This window comes from Saccostrea echinata, unplaced genomic scaffold (assembly GCF_033153115.1).
Source record: "Saccostrea echinata isolate AGI-Se365-2 ecotype Australia unplaced genomic scaffold, CSIRO_AGI_Sech_v1 ptg000040l, whole genome shotgun sequence".
In the NCBI taxonomy this organism is placed as follows: domain Eukaryota; kingdom Metazoa; phylum Mollusca; class Bivalvia; order Ostreida; family Ostreidae; genus Saccostrea; species Saccostrea echinata.
This window is the reverse complement of record NW_026889789.1, coordinates 2,205,391-2,218,927: the sequence shown is the minus strand read 5'-3', so window position 1 is coordinate 2,218,927 and position 13,537 is coordinate 2,205,391. Positions and strand designations below refer to the sequence as shown.

The 13,537-nt window shown below is 36.6% G+C and overlaps 1 protein-coding gene across 1 annotated transcript; it reads right to left on the bottom strand.

Annotated features, from left to right (window-relative positions):
* Positions 1 to 823: 823 nt before the first annotated feature.
* On the bottom strand, positions 824 to 13,004 carry LOC133200447 (uncharacterized). The gene is made up of 4 exons (XM_061336245.1): positions 12,711 to 13,004; positions 10,824 to 12,082; positions 5,999 to 6,211; positions 824 to 3,160 (listed from the first exon to the last, which is right to left on the bottom strand). The coding sequence occupies exons 1-4, from the start codon at positions 12,716 to 12,718 to the stop codon at positions 2,940 to 2,942; spliced, it is 1,701 nt and encodes a 566-aa protein (XP_061192229.1). The 5' UTR covers positions 12,719 to 13,004; the 3' UTR covers positions 824 to 2,939.
* Between the last annotated feature and the right edge of the window lie 533 nt (positions 13,005 to 13,537).

Here is a 13,537-nt window from a genome sequence, read left to right as displayed (position 1 = left end):
TCTGAAGTTTCTCCTTCTTCATTACAGTAAATATTTTAGTGAGGAGTAAAGAAAGGGGCTTGGTAGAACATTTACTGGAACCCGCAATGTATCTTTCTTTGTCAGAATTTTTATGAAGTTTAGGAATCCAGCAAAGGTGTAGTAATTTAAATTAATTTTGAATGTTGGGAATATTGAACGTATTTAAAACGGACATAGGATTTTGAAGAATTTCCTCCTTAGAAGGGAGGTATGGGTGTAAGTTGGATTTCCACCCGTAGAATTAAATCCTAGCTCCTCTAAAATACAATTCAAATAGTGAGCCTTACAAACAAAGATTATGTTGTTACCAGCTTTGTCAGCTGGAACCAGTGCATACTGATTGTGTAATCTATCTTATTCCTTTCTACGTCTGAATTATTAAAGACAGAAATATAAATTGTTTTCAACCCCAATCAATCGATTAATGCGATATTTCAACATCCATGTGATGCTCTTAATCCATTCTGACAAAATGTCAAGGTCTTCTTTTTTCGTGTTTGGCCCATCGCCTGGCGTAATTTTCCACAGAATTCATAGTATTTATAAAATTATGACGCCAGTTGAAAGAACGAGGTTCCGTAGATTTTGGCCCTTTTAAAATTAGGGATTTAAGGTCCTCATTATTTACTATGTTTACATCACCAGTAATGATGTGTCCAGCAGGACTATAGTTGTAGGGTGAAAAAGAACATGAACACATGGGTGGATTATGTATCAGATGGTCGATATCTAGGCATTGTAGTGTGTTTTTGTAATTAAAAAGTTTGGAAGCAATAGTCAATGTATATGTCATGTTGAAATTTGGGGTGTTGATAATAATACCTGTAAAATATGACCAAGTCGTTGAAATAAAATATACGTCTTTTATTTTCGAAGTGTCCAGCAAAAGTATTGCATAATATAACATGACATAATAAAACACAAGATTATAAACAATGAGTTCTTTGCACAATTAAAAATAATGCAACAGATAATGAAAATTATTCAATGACCACATTATATAAACAACCTTATGGTTTACACGTGCACAGATATTACACAATTAATAAACAAATACAAGGGGAATTAGTTTGAATAATAACAATTAAGATGGGGAAAATTAACTTGAATGGTAGAGAACTTTACTTAGCCATGATGAGGTACACAAGTTATGAAGGAGCAGACATAAACATAGGGTCATATTGCATAATCTCAATTTACATATTTATTCACTTATATTCATAATTTCATTTAACAGTTACTAACTTTCATTTAGATACAATTGGAAATTAATCTGGACTTTTACTTATGAAATCAAAACAAACAAAAAGGGTATACAAATGCCTAATAAAAACATACACAACATCAATGCATATGCACTGACATAAAAAGGTGTAAAAATATGGAAGTGTGCAATAATAATAAAAATATGTATGAGTTGTAATCAAAATATGCAATGTTATAAACTTACATCTTCATCCCGTTAAAGTTAACAAAGTTATTGAATGAGTTTAACAAAGTTTTTCTTGTGCAGAGGCATTTTCACTTTGGGCGGAAGTGAACCAAAGTAAACAAAGGCGAAAGTAAATTTAGAACTGGTCATGTGACATCTAAACTTCCGGAAAAATGCTGTATACATAATTTTATAGAAAGTGTAATTTGGCGTTACTGAGAAATTTAGAGAAAATTATTTTAGCTCTAAAAATAGATAATTTTCAATCGATATATGTTAACATTTGTATATCTCAATTCATTGAGCTACGCATATCTATGACATACATTCGAAATTAAGTAAATGACTAAATCTAACAAGAACAAAGAAAATCAAATAAGATAAAGTACTGGTCTACATCAATTTGCTACAAAAACATATTTAATTTGAACACATTTACCCTGAGATCATGAAATATAAAGCATATGTACAATCAAAGCATAATAATAAAAGTAATATAAAATATTGCCTACCTGTAAAATATGACCAAGTCGTTGAAATAAAATATACGTCTTTTATTTTCGAAGTGTCCAGCAAAAGTGACGCGCTGGGCTTCGACTCAAAAAATCACTTGGTCAAGGTAAGGCACATACAGGGTAAAATGTAAACATATCAAAGGTGAACACAATTATTTACCTGTCGGGGGCCTCACACCCGAAATATAGAAAAATACCAATCTTAACAAAGGACCTTAATCCGATGGACTGACACTAATTGAGTGAAGTAGACTTCAAAAGATATTCTTAATCAAATTGCGTGGCTTTGCGTAAATGTTATTTGTCAGTAAATAAATCAGAATTTCACATCGCCAGAAAATGTGTGAATATGTACAAAACTTCTTAACTTATGGCTTTAAGCTAGTCAAAGTGATACTTGTTTTTCGAAGATAAAAGAATGCTGAAAATGACACATGTTCTTAAAAATCTTGAATGAAATTAATTATTTTATGAAATAAAATGTATGAATTAATTTTTAAAAGTCAAAACTCATTTTATTATAAAATATATCAGAGGGTCAATTTGACCTGATGATAAATCCCTCCTGGTTCAAAAATCTTTGTCCCCAAAGATACAAAAAATGTTAAAAATTGGTGAAAAACTTCAAAAAGAAAAAAAAAATCTAAGGAATATAACTACTGAAGCTTTGCGACTAAAAAAAAATCTACTGAGTATTGCATAAGAAAAACATTATGCATGAAAAATCACAAAAATATCAGAACAAACTTCAATGCATTTCATTGTACAAAGGCAAAAAAAATTATGTACACAGTATATATATCAGAAAAATGTATGGTATAAAGCTCAAAATTGTCACACAATAATTGTAAATTGTTTGAAGGTGACAATAAAAATCATGTAAAAGTACATAAGTTTAAACAATATCAATAATGCTTTCACACACTTTTCATACAAGGCAAGCTTGCTATCCCAGGTAATAGAGGTAGATTTTACTGGAGAAGCCTAAAATACTGATGATGGGACAACAAGAAATAAGCTGTATAAGGCTGTTTTAACAAATTGCGAAGTCTGTAAGCCTTGAGTGGTGTGATGCAAATACTTGTTGGTATATTGAGTCGTTTCTTTGTATGTATGTTTTCAATAATGAAATCTGGTGTTTCAATAGAAAGGTTTGCCCATAATAGGTATGTTCTGTGAATGACAATGTTGTGTATGTCTTGTGGAGGCTGAATGTTCCAATTATCAGGACAAAGCGGGAGTGTTAAAAGTGGGATGAGCATGCAGTGAGGTCCATTAGTGATTTCCATGTGAATTGTAGTTTTGTGTGTTCTTTTGAATTTGTGCCATAGCTTATGTGCATAGAAGCAAACAAGTAATGTGGTGAAAACCGAGAGTGTTATGTATGGCCATGGTGTTGTGAATGAGGTGTAAATATGTTGAAGTATAGGTGCTGGCTCAGTGTCGGGTTCATTAGTATAGTAGGATAGGAGGTTAGGGTGTGGGGTTGGAACGGCTTTAGTAGGGTTTGGGATGTGAGTTACAGCAAGGATGGTTGTTAGTTTTCTAATTTTGAAAAATGACCATATGCAGTAAATCATGCAAAGTGCAGTTAATGCAGAAGCGACAATAGCAATAGTACCGCTAGTGTCAGGAAAAGAGTCAACAGCAAAGTCAATTTGACCATCTATCATAGATTCAGCCAAAGATTGGAACACAATTTCATCTTTCTTAGCTAATTTTGCCATTTTCTTAAGACTTAAATGATGTTTGCGATCTGCAGCCAAAAATTGAGAAAATGAGTGGTTGAAAATTTTGAATTTTGGAACTTTTAGGTCTAAATATTGTTGAAAAGTTGTGTCGCCAAATATGGTAGAATGAAATTCAGGGTCAAAGAATTCTTGGATAAGTGCAAGGTTAACAGGGTGCAATACTGTTATGGAATCAGAGTTGTTATTACATTGACCAATCCTTGGGGGTAAAAAGAGATCTCCAGAAGTAACCGAACATAGACATGGTAGCTGCATGACACAAAATGGACAACCTTTGATTATTCGTTGACCAGATTTGCAATCTAGAGCAATCATTGATGTTTGATAGAAAAGAGTGTTAGATGGAGATAACTCAATAATTGAATGCCTAATTTTGTTTTGAAAGAACCGAAAGTCACACAAATCATGTAAAAGATTTTTGGTTGTAAAATAAAGCTGACATACAGGTTGGTGATGCAGATGAGGTAAGTGTAATGTGAAAAGGACAAAATTTGATTGATGTACCAATGCAATTAGAAATTTGTTCAGATGTAACAGTAGTGAAGTGTTGATTGTCATGTGTGTGTGCAAAGTACTGTATAGGGGATTAATTTCACGGGTTGTAATTTTCACGGTTTTCTCTCCTCTGACACGATCGCGGTTTGTTGAATTCGCGGAATCGGTATATAATAAAAGTTACCTCCCTTGTCTATATCCGTTTAATCCAGAACGACATTAATCAGCGTTAAGTATTCGCTTTAAAAACAACAGGGTAGTTTTATATAAAATAGTTAGATTTAATAATTAATTGACGACTAATTAAAACAAGTGCAGGTAATAAAAGTCCTTGACTATGAACGTCGAATGACTTTCTTATATACTATTACGATGAGTGCATGTACACCCCAAGATCTTCTTTCCGAAGGGATAATACATCGCGGCGAAAAACCACTGGACGGTAAGAAATGTGTTAATGTAGGTCGAAGAAATAATATCCTTCCACATCATCAGCAAGTTCAATAGTTATTTGAATATTTTTTTAAAAACAAAATGTCAATAAAAACTAATACGCATGATTATGCAGGTAACAAATACATGTGGTCACATAATTATGCACGGGTAATCAAAACCCATGACCCACGTGTTTTGATTGATGTAGCGTGGGCTATTAAAACAGCTTTTTAACAAATACGGGTTTATTATCTGCTGATCTGAATTACGGTAAAGTAAAGCGTGATAATTAAAATAATTGAATGACAAGTGAGACTCGTAATTACTGAAATGACCATGTAATACACGTATATATACATGTATATCTATCGTAGTGTATTCTCAAATTTCCAAATATAACATGTAGGTTATTGAAAACTTATTCACTGTTTCTTGAATTCACGGATTTCTTAACACCGTGAATATAGCGAATATTAACACCGCGAGTTATTTTCCCCCTATACAGTATGTGGGAACATCTGCAAGCTGTGTGGCGTGTGAAGATGATGAGTTGATGGGTACAGGAAATGAATAGACTGTGTACAACAAAAGTGGTTGTTTGAAGGGTGAGATGGGAATTTTCAAGGTCAAAAACAATGTTGAGTGTGTTCTTGCATACAAAAAGTCACCAAATGAAAAATAGTACAAAGGATTTTTATGAATAATATGAAATTGGGGGTATTTCTGGTCAATAATACCTTGAACTTGGTTGAGTGAAGATTGAATAACATGAGGTGTTATCAAAAATGGGGACAATTTTCCTTTGATCAACTCATGAATGCTAATTTTGAGGTGTTCTAGGGCAAGGTTTAAGGTGGCTGAGGCATTAGTTTGTTTCAAGATCAACTGTTCTAGTAAAACAAACTCACGTTCAACGGAATCGACTGTTCGATGAAGAAGGTCGGTTAGAGCTAAAGAGTCATTATGATTTTTCTCAATTGCGTTCATTACATTATTGAATCTTGCATCAACCGTGGAAATGAATGAAGACAAGTGTTTTTCCTGAACAGCCATTGCTTTAGCGATTTTGACGTTGTTGCGATTAAGGACTTGCATATGATGTTGTAAAGTGGCAATGTCATCAGATGTAGCAGTGCCAAAAAGTGACTTAGAGATTTGTCCAACAAAATCAAACAGACCACGTTTGGATCGAGATGAGCCAACAAAAGGTTGTGGACGTTGAATACGGCTCTGTGGTAGTAGAGTGTGAATCTCATGAACCGTTGAGTTAACACTTGCCATGGTTTGGGTCCTCAATGTGTTAAGGGTTTTGATGATGTATTTTCCATACTTGCACTGTGGGGCATTATTACAGTAGAGCTCTCGGTGTAAGTACACTTTCTTGGGAAGAGGTATTTCGAAGGTATGTGACCAATACTCCTGTCCTAGATAGAGCTGCTGATGTTGTTCAAACAGAACACCATAATTTAACCGCTGAATAGTGGTTGCATTACTGGTAGACACAAGGCCAAGAAGGGAAACAAGACATATGATGAGGAAAGTGGTCGGAAGTCCTGGGGTACCTAAGGAAAGAAGTGAGAAAGATCAGGGCAATGGTCATGAATATACTGTTAATATCAAATAAGGCCAAAATAACAATAAACAACGTTTGAGCAATATATGAAAATATTAACAATGAACACGACGAGTGGCTCAGGGAGCAATGATAGAAATAGGAATGTAGGAAAGGGTAGGTACAGAGTAAGATTTAGACCAAATCATTCATCTACTTGAAGCAAGTCAGTTTTGTTTTCTTCTTGCGGGCTGAGCCGGTTTGTGTTTTGGTAATGTGAAACTCGCGAACCATAGAAGGAGGAAGAGTTTCCTCGGGTTCCCATGTGCGTTCGCTGTATCCTTGCCATTTGACTCGGAAATGTTTCTTGCCGTTGACAAACTTGTAGCGTATGAGTTTTTCAACATAGTAAGTCTTATTGGAGTCGTCCTCTGTGGCTTGTTGAGAGGGATCTGACGAGTTTGGAGGTGGTTTTGATGACAAATCCAAAGTTGGATTGGCGTTTGATTGAGAGTGAGACAAAGTTGGCTCTGGTTGCGTGGGGTCTTGTATATCAGGATCATCGTCTGGGGGTAGATGAGTGTCGTCGATGGGCTCATCTGGATTCGGTGGGTCTAAGCTAGGACGGTGATCTGGAATGTTGTACGATTTCAATCTGTTCACATGAATGAAGGACTTCAGTTCCTTATTGTTTGAAAATCTCCGTAATTTATACGTGTTGTTTGGTCCAATTCTCGTCACATAGAAGGGACCATCCCATGGATTGTGTAACTTTAGTGACAATCCTTGTGGAACTTTTGTGGAGTGAAGTAACACAAATTGTCCTACACGGAATTCTTGTAATTTGGACTTCTTGTCATATTGCTGTTTTTGTTTGTCTTGAGCTTTCTTGATGTTCTTTTTGGCGATGTTTCTTACAATTTGAAGATGTGACATGAGATCATTCACATGAGTTTTTGCATCTTTACATAGGCCTTGTTTAGGTATCAAAGAAGTGTCGAATGGTAAGTTCATTTCTTTTCCAAATACAAGATGGTATGGTGATAGGTCTGACGCTTGAGTTGATGGGCTCATTCGCAAAGCCATCATAACACCTGGTAGAAGTTTGTTCCAGTTTGTTTGGTCTGGGTTGATGTAGGTACGTAAGCACTGTGCAATAGTACTATTCATCCTCTCACATGTTGAATTTGTTTGTGGATGGTAGGCACTGGTGAAATGTCTTGTTACTTGAAAAATTTCACATACAGCTGTTACGAGTTTGCTTAGGAAGTTTTGACCTCTATCACTGACGATTACACGGGGTGCTCCATATCTAGAGAATATTTCCGCAAAAAGTATTTCAGCTATTTCTTTAGATTCTTGGGTCTTCAGTTGGAATGCTTCTGGATATTTACTGAAGGAATCTACAATCAGCAGTATATACTTGTATCCTTCTTTGGTGGTAGGTAATGGTCCTAAGATGTCCATATGCAAGCGTGAAAAAGTGTCCTCTACTGGCATATTTACAAGAGGAGCTCTAGGATGGTTAGTTTGTTTTTTGGCGTGTTGACATGCGTCACAGGAGCGGATATAGTCAGCAACATTCTGATACATCTTTGGCCAGTAGTACTTCAGTTGAATTGCCCTATATGTTCTGTCCAGACCAAGATGTGCACCACCAGCAAGACTGTCATGGTAGGAACGTAACACGTCTTCTCGTAGACAACGTGGTACTGCTAGCTGTTTAAGAATTGGTTGGCACTGGACAATTTTCTTTGATCTGGGTTGGTAAAAATGGTAGAGGGTGCCGTATAAGAAGATGTATTGATTGCTTTCTGAAATGAGTTTGTCGCGCTCTTGCTTTAAAGATGGCACTGTTCCATTTGTGAAGTAGGAATGTAGAGGTCCAAAATCTGGGCACTGATTTTGAAGATGACCAATTTCATCAGGTTTGTCGACAAGACATACTGTGGGTTGAGCTACCTGTGATACTGACTGGAAAGGTATTTGACTGTCTTCATGTTTGTAGAAAAAGGTAACCTGATTATGTTCCTTTGACGTTGATAATGTGGAGACTGTGTTGGTGCTGGGTATTGCATCTTCTGGTTCTAAAGAAGCTTGAAGTTGCTGAGGGTATGTTCTCCTAGATAGAGCATCTGCTACACCATTTTTCTTGCCTTTCTTGTGTATCACGTTGAAGTTGTATCCCTGCAGAAGGATGGACCATCGAGCTAGTCAACCTGTATCGTGCTTGACGGTTTGTAGCCATTTCAGAGCTGAATGGTCTGTATACACAGTGAATGGTTTTCCAGCGAGGTAAACATGGTACTTTTTAATACCTTCAATAATGGCGAGGCACTCTCGTTCTGATATAGTGTAGTTCCTCTCATGTTTGTTGAGGGATCGTCCACCAAATGCTAAGACACGCTCCTTTCCATTGTCGTCTAGCTGTCCTAAGATAAATCCTAGTGCTGTACCGGATGCATCGGTAGTGAGAATAAATGGTTTGGAGTTGTCTGGATATGCAAGGACTGGTGGCGATGTGAGGGCTGTCTTCAGTTGATCGAAAGCCATTTGGCATTCATCACACCATTTGAATTTGTTGTCTTTTCTAAGGAGAGCTGTTAATGGTCCTATGATGGTACTGTAGTCATGAATGAATTTCCGATAGTAGTTACATAGACCAAGGAAAGATCTGACATCTTTGGTACATTTCGGTGTTGGAAATGATCTAACAGCATCTGTTTTAGAGACATCAACTTGGACTCCATCTTTGGTGATGACATGACCAAGGTAGTGAACTTGTTTTTGAGCGAAGGAGCATTTCGATGGTTTTAAAGTAAGACCTGCAGAACTAAGGCGAGAAAAGATTTGGTCCAAATGTTGGATGTGCTGCTCGAAGGAGCTAGAAAAAACAAGAATATCATCCACATAGACAAGACAAGTTTTCCAGTTGAGACCCCTAAGTACTTGGGTCATAAGAGCCTGAAAGCTAGCCGGGGCATTGACAAGGCCAAAGGGCATACGTTTCCACTGATACACTCCAGTAGGAGTAACGAATGCAGATTTGTGGGCTGTTTCAGGGTCCATAGGTATTTGCCAAAAGCCTGAAGCTAAGTCTAAAGTGGAGAAGATTTGTGCCTTAGAAATACCAATGGTGTCAAAAACATCTTCTAACCGAGGTAGAGGAAATGTGTATTGTTTAGTGACAGAGTTCAGTTTTCTATAGTCAACTGCAAAACGGAGCTGGCCATTTTTCTTCTTAACCATGACTACAGGGCTTTGCCACATAGATGTTGACTCTTCGATGATATTGGCCTGTAGCATTTCTTCTAGTTGTTTGTTCATCTCGGCGTTTACTTCTGGGGACTGTCGGTAAAATCGTTGACGAACAGGGAAAGCTTCACCAGTTTCTATACGATGAGATTGTAGAGAACAATTGCCTAATTCTGATAATTCTGTAGCAAAAACAGATCTGTGTTTGTGTAGAAAAGCAAGAAGGATCTGTTTTTGTTTGAGAGTTAGATCAGAGTCAGATAGATCAAAATCAATGGGACTCACTGAGGATTGTTTGTCAGAGTGTGTACGAGATGACGTAGAGCTGTCTAGAGATAGCACAGTTTCAGGGTTGACTAATGATGCAGAGGCAATGCATGTACTTGCAGACAGAGTTATCGGGTTGTTTGTAGGATTGATAACTTGCATAAAGTGAACATCATTGTTGAGGGTATCAACCAAGCATTTGGCTCCTGCCAAACCTAATTCAGGGAGATGTTGTGATGGTTCCAATAAAACATGAGTACCATTCAATGAAGTTGAAATAAAGACTTCAATTGCCATGACACAACCAGGATTGACAGTGACTGACTTAGAAACTCTAGCGAGGCCTGAATTAATGTCAATTGCAAAGATTTGATTGGAAACAGGGTCCCTAAGAGAAAGTGTGTTTTGTGCAACACTAAGAACAGCATCATTTTCTCTGAGAAAATCTAAACCCAAAATAAGAGGTTGATGAAATTTTTCGAATATTTGGAAATCCTGTTTGAACACAAAACCATCAAAAGAAACTGGTAAGGACACAACACCAAGACTACAGTGAACTTCGCCACCAGCGGCGACAGCATCAGTGGCATTTGCTGAACGGATTGTGCTCTTGTCTATCTGTAACCTAGAAACAAGGGATGCTGATATGCAAGAAATAGATGCACCTGTATCAACCAATGCACGTATGGGGGTGCCATAAATATCTACACTAACACTATTGTTCATGATAGGCATAATCAAGTTAACAGAGCTGTGTGTTTTCTTACCCCTATTTGATTTGGTCTTGTTAGCAGAGGTTGATGGGGAGATGGAGGTTTTGGGTTTGTTAGTTTGACAGCGAATGTTAGTTGATTCATGCCTAGAATGAGCTGTTAGTGAGGATGCACTGTTACTGTTAGTTTGGTGCCTATCCTTAACAAGGATAGGCGCGTTTCCCTAGCATGTTTGATTGGTTGTTGGGTTTTGTGGGTGAGTGGTGCCAGAGAAATGTGGTCTTGTTTTTGGTGACTGACAGACGGACGCAAAGTGACGAAATTTACCACAATTAAAACATTGTACGTTATAAGCAGGGCAATTAAATCTGGGGTAGCAAGACTTACCGCATCCCTTGCATCCTCTACCCATTCCCTGACCATTCTGTCTCATTGGCGCTGTCTGCATCTGCTGCATTGGCGGTTGCTGTTGGAAGTTTTGTGGCGGCACAGCATAAGTTGGATTTGTCCACGCATTGTTAGGCACAGAGGGCACAAAGTTCACAGAGGGCTGAAATTGCGGATTGGCTTGAACTTGTTGGTATTGTCCAAATGTTTGTTTTTTGTTTTTCCATCCATTTTTCTTTTGTGTCTGTGGGATGTTGGGTACCAAGGCATTGATTTCTTCCTTGAGTGACTCTTTCAACTGAGCGGCAAGGGCGATTAAATTCAGACTGTTGTCATCTTCTGTCCTGCACTCAATCTGTGCATTTGCCAGGGAAACTGCATGGCGTAATTGTTGGAAAGTCTTTGGTTCCTTTGAAAGAACCTTTTCTTTAATTTGTTTCTCGAGTCCCTGAATAACAAATTGAACTTTATATATCTCAGGTAGTTCGTGTCCCAAGGCCGTTTTCTCTGCTCTTGAGAGATAGGTGTCTGTAGATTCTCCATGTTGTTGTTTAATGGAGAGTAAGGAAAAATTTGTTTCCTGAGGTGCAAATCTGCTTTTCAGGCAGTCCTTAAAGTCTTTAAGGTTGGTTCGTTGTTGGGTCGTCAGTGTTTGTAGCCATGTTTCGGCTTGTCCTTCAAGGCTGCACCCAATGGCTAATAGTGCTTCATTGTCTGTCACCTTGTGAAATTTTTGCCAGCTGTCTAAATTTGACAGCCACACATGAACATTTTCACTTCCACTGAATTTTTTTAAATTAATTCCTGTGGCCATTTTGTTCTGGATATTATTCACACTTTCACTTAAATTTGTAGTATTGTCTGTGATGTTTTCAGTGTCACTTTCAGTGTGAACGTGGCTAGTGTTTTGAGTTAAGCTTTCACTGATTCCAGTGTTGGATTCTGTGGCCTCGGTAATAGCACTGTCCGTTGTTTCTTCTGTTGTTTCTATATGTAGTTCTTCTGTATGGCTGGTGTTGTTAGATTCTGTATTTATACTTTGGTTCTCCAGTTGTTCGGAGCTGCTCATTGGATAATTGGTTTCTTGATCAGTGCTGGGTGGTTCGGGATTAGATACACTGTTTTCCGAAGGAGTTTGGTCTTTGTTTTGTCTGTCTCGAAGGTAGTACATATAATTTACTGGTCTGCTCTTCATTGGGAACTTTGGGAATTCATCCACCAACTTGTCATGTTGAAATTTGGGGTGTTGATAATAATACCTGTAAAATATGACCAAGTCGTTGAAATAAAATATACGTCTTTTATTTTCGAAGTGTCCAGCAAAAGTATTGCATAATATAACATGACATAATAAAACACAAGATTATAAACAATGAGTTCTTTGCACAATTAAAAATAATGCAACAGATAATGAAAATTATTCAATGACCACATTATATAAACAACCTTATGGTTTACACGTGCACAGATATTACACAATTAATAAACAAATACAAGGGGAATTAGTTTGAATAATAACAATTAAGATGGGGAAAATTAACTTGAATGGTAGAGAACTTTACTTAGCCATGATGAGGTACACAAGTTATGAAGGAGCAGACATAAACATAGGGTCATATTGCATAATCTCAATTTACATATTTATTCACTTATATTCATAATTTCATTTAACAGTTACTAACTTTCATTTAGATACAATTGGAAATTAATCTGGACTTTTACTTATGAAATCAAAACAAACAAAAAGGGTATACAAATGCCTAATAAAAACATACACAACATCAATGCATATGCACTGACATAAAAAGGTGTAAAAATATGGAAGTGTGCAATAATAATAAAAATATGTATGAGTTGTAATCAAAATATGCAATGTTATAAACTTACATCTTCATCCCGTTAAAGTTAACAAAGTTATTGAATGAGTTTAACAAAGTTTTTCTTGTGCAGAGGCATTTTCACTTTGGGCGGAAGTGAACCAAAGTAAACAAAGGCGAAAGTAAATTTAGAACTGGTCATGTGACATCTAAACTTCCGGAAAAATGCTGTATACATAATTTTATAGAAAGTGTAATTTGGCGTTACTGAGAAATTTAGAGAAAATTATTTTAGCTCTAAAAATAGATAATTTTCAATCGATATATGTTAACATTTGTATATCTCAATTCATTGAGCTACGCAAATCTATGACATACATTCGAAGTTAAGTAAATGACTAAATCTAACAAGAACAAAGAAAATCAAATAAGATAAAGTACTGGTCTACATCAATTTGCTACAAAAACATATTTAATTTGAACACATTTACCCTGAGATCATGAAATATAAAGCATATGTACAATCAAAGCATAATAATAAAAGTAATATAAAATATTGCCTACCTGTAAAATATGACCAAGTCGTTGAAATAAAATATACGTCTTTTATTTTCGAAGTGTCCAGCAAAAGTGACGCGCTGGGCTTCGACTCAAAAAATCACTTGGTCAAGGTAAGGCACATACAGGGTAAAATGTAAACATATCAAAGGTGAACACAATTATTTACCTGTCGGGGGCCTCACACCCGAAAGATAGAAAAATACCAATCTTAACAAAGAACCTTAATCCGATGGACTGACACTAATTGAGTGAAGTAGACTTCAAAAGATATTCTTAATCAAATTGCGTGGCTTTGCGTAAATGTTATTTGTCAGTAAATAAATCAGAATTTCACAT

Bases quoted from the DNA above. Each gene is read 5' to 3' on its own strand.
- LOC133200447 (XM_061336245.1), bottom strand. The intron at 6,212-10,823 runs GTAAGTCTTGCT...TTCTTTCCTTAG, and splicing joins TAGAGGATGCAAGGGATGCG to GTACCCCAGGACTTCCGACC. The intron at 3,161-5,998 runs ATAATGCCCCAC...CACAAGACATAC, and splicing joins ACACCGAGAGCTCTACTGTA to ACAACATTGTCATTCACAGA.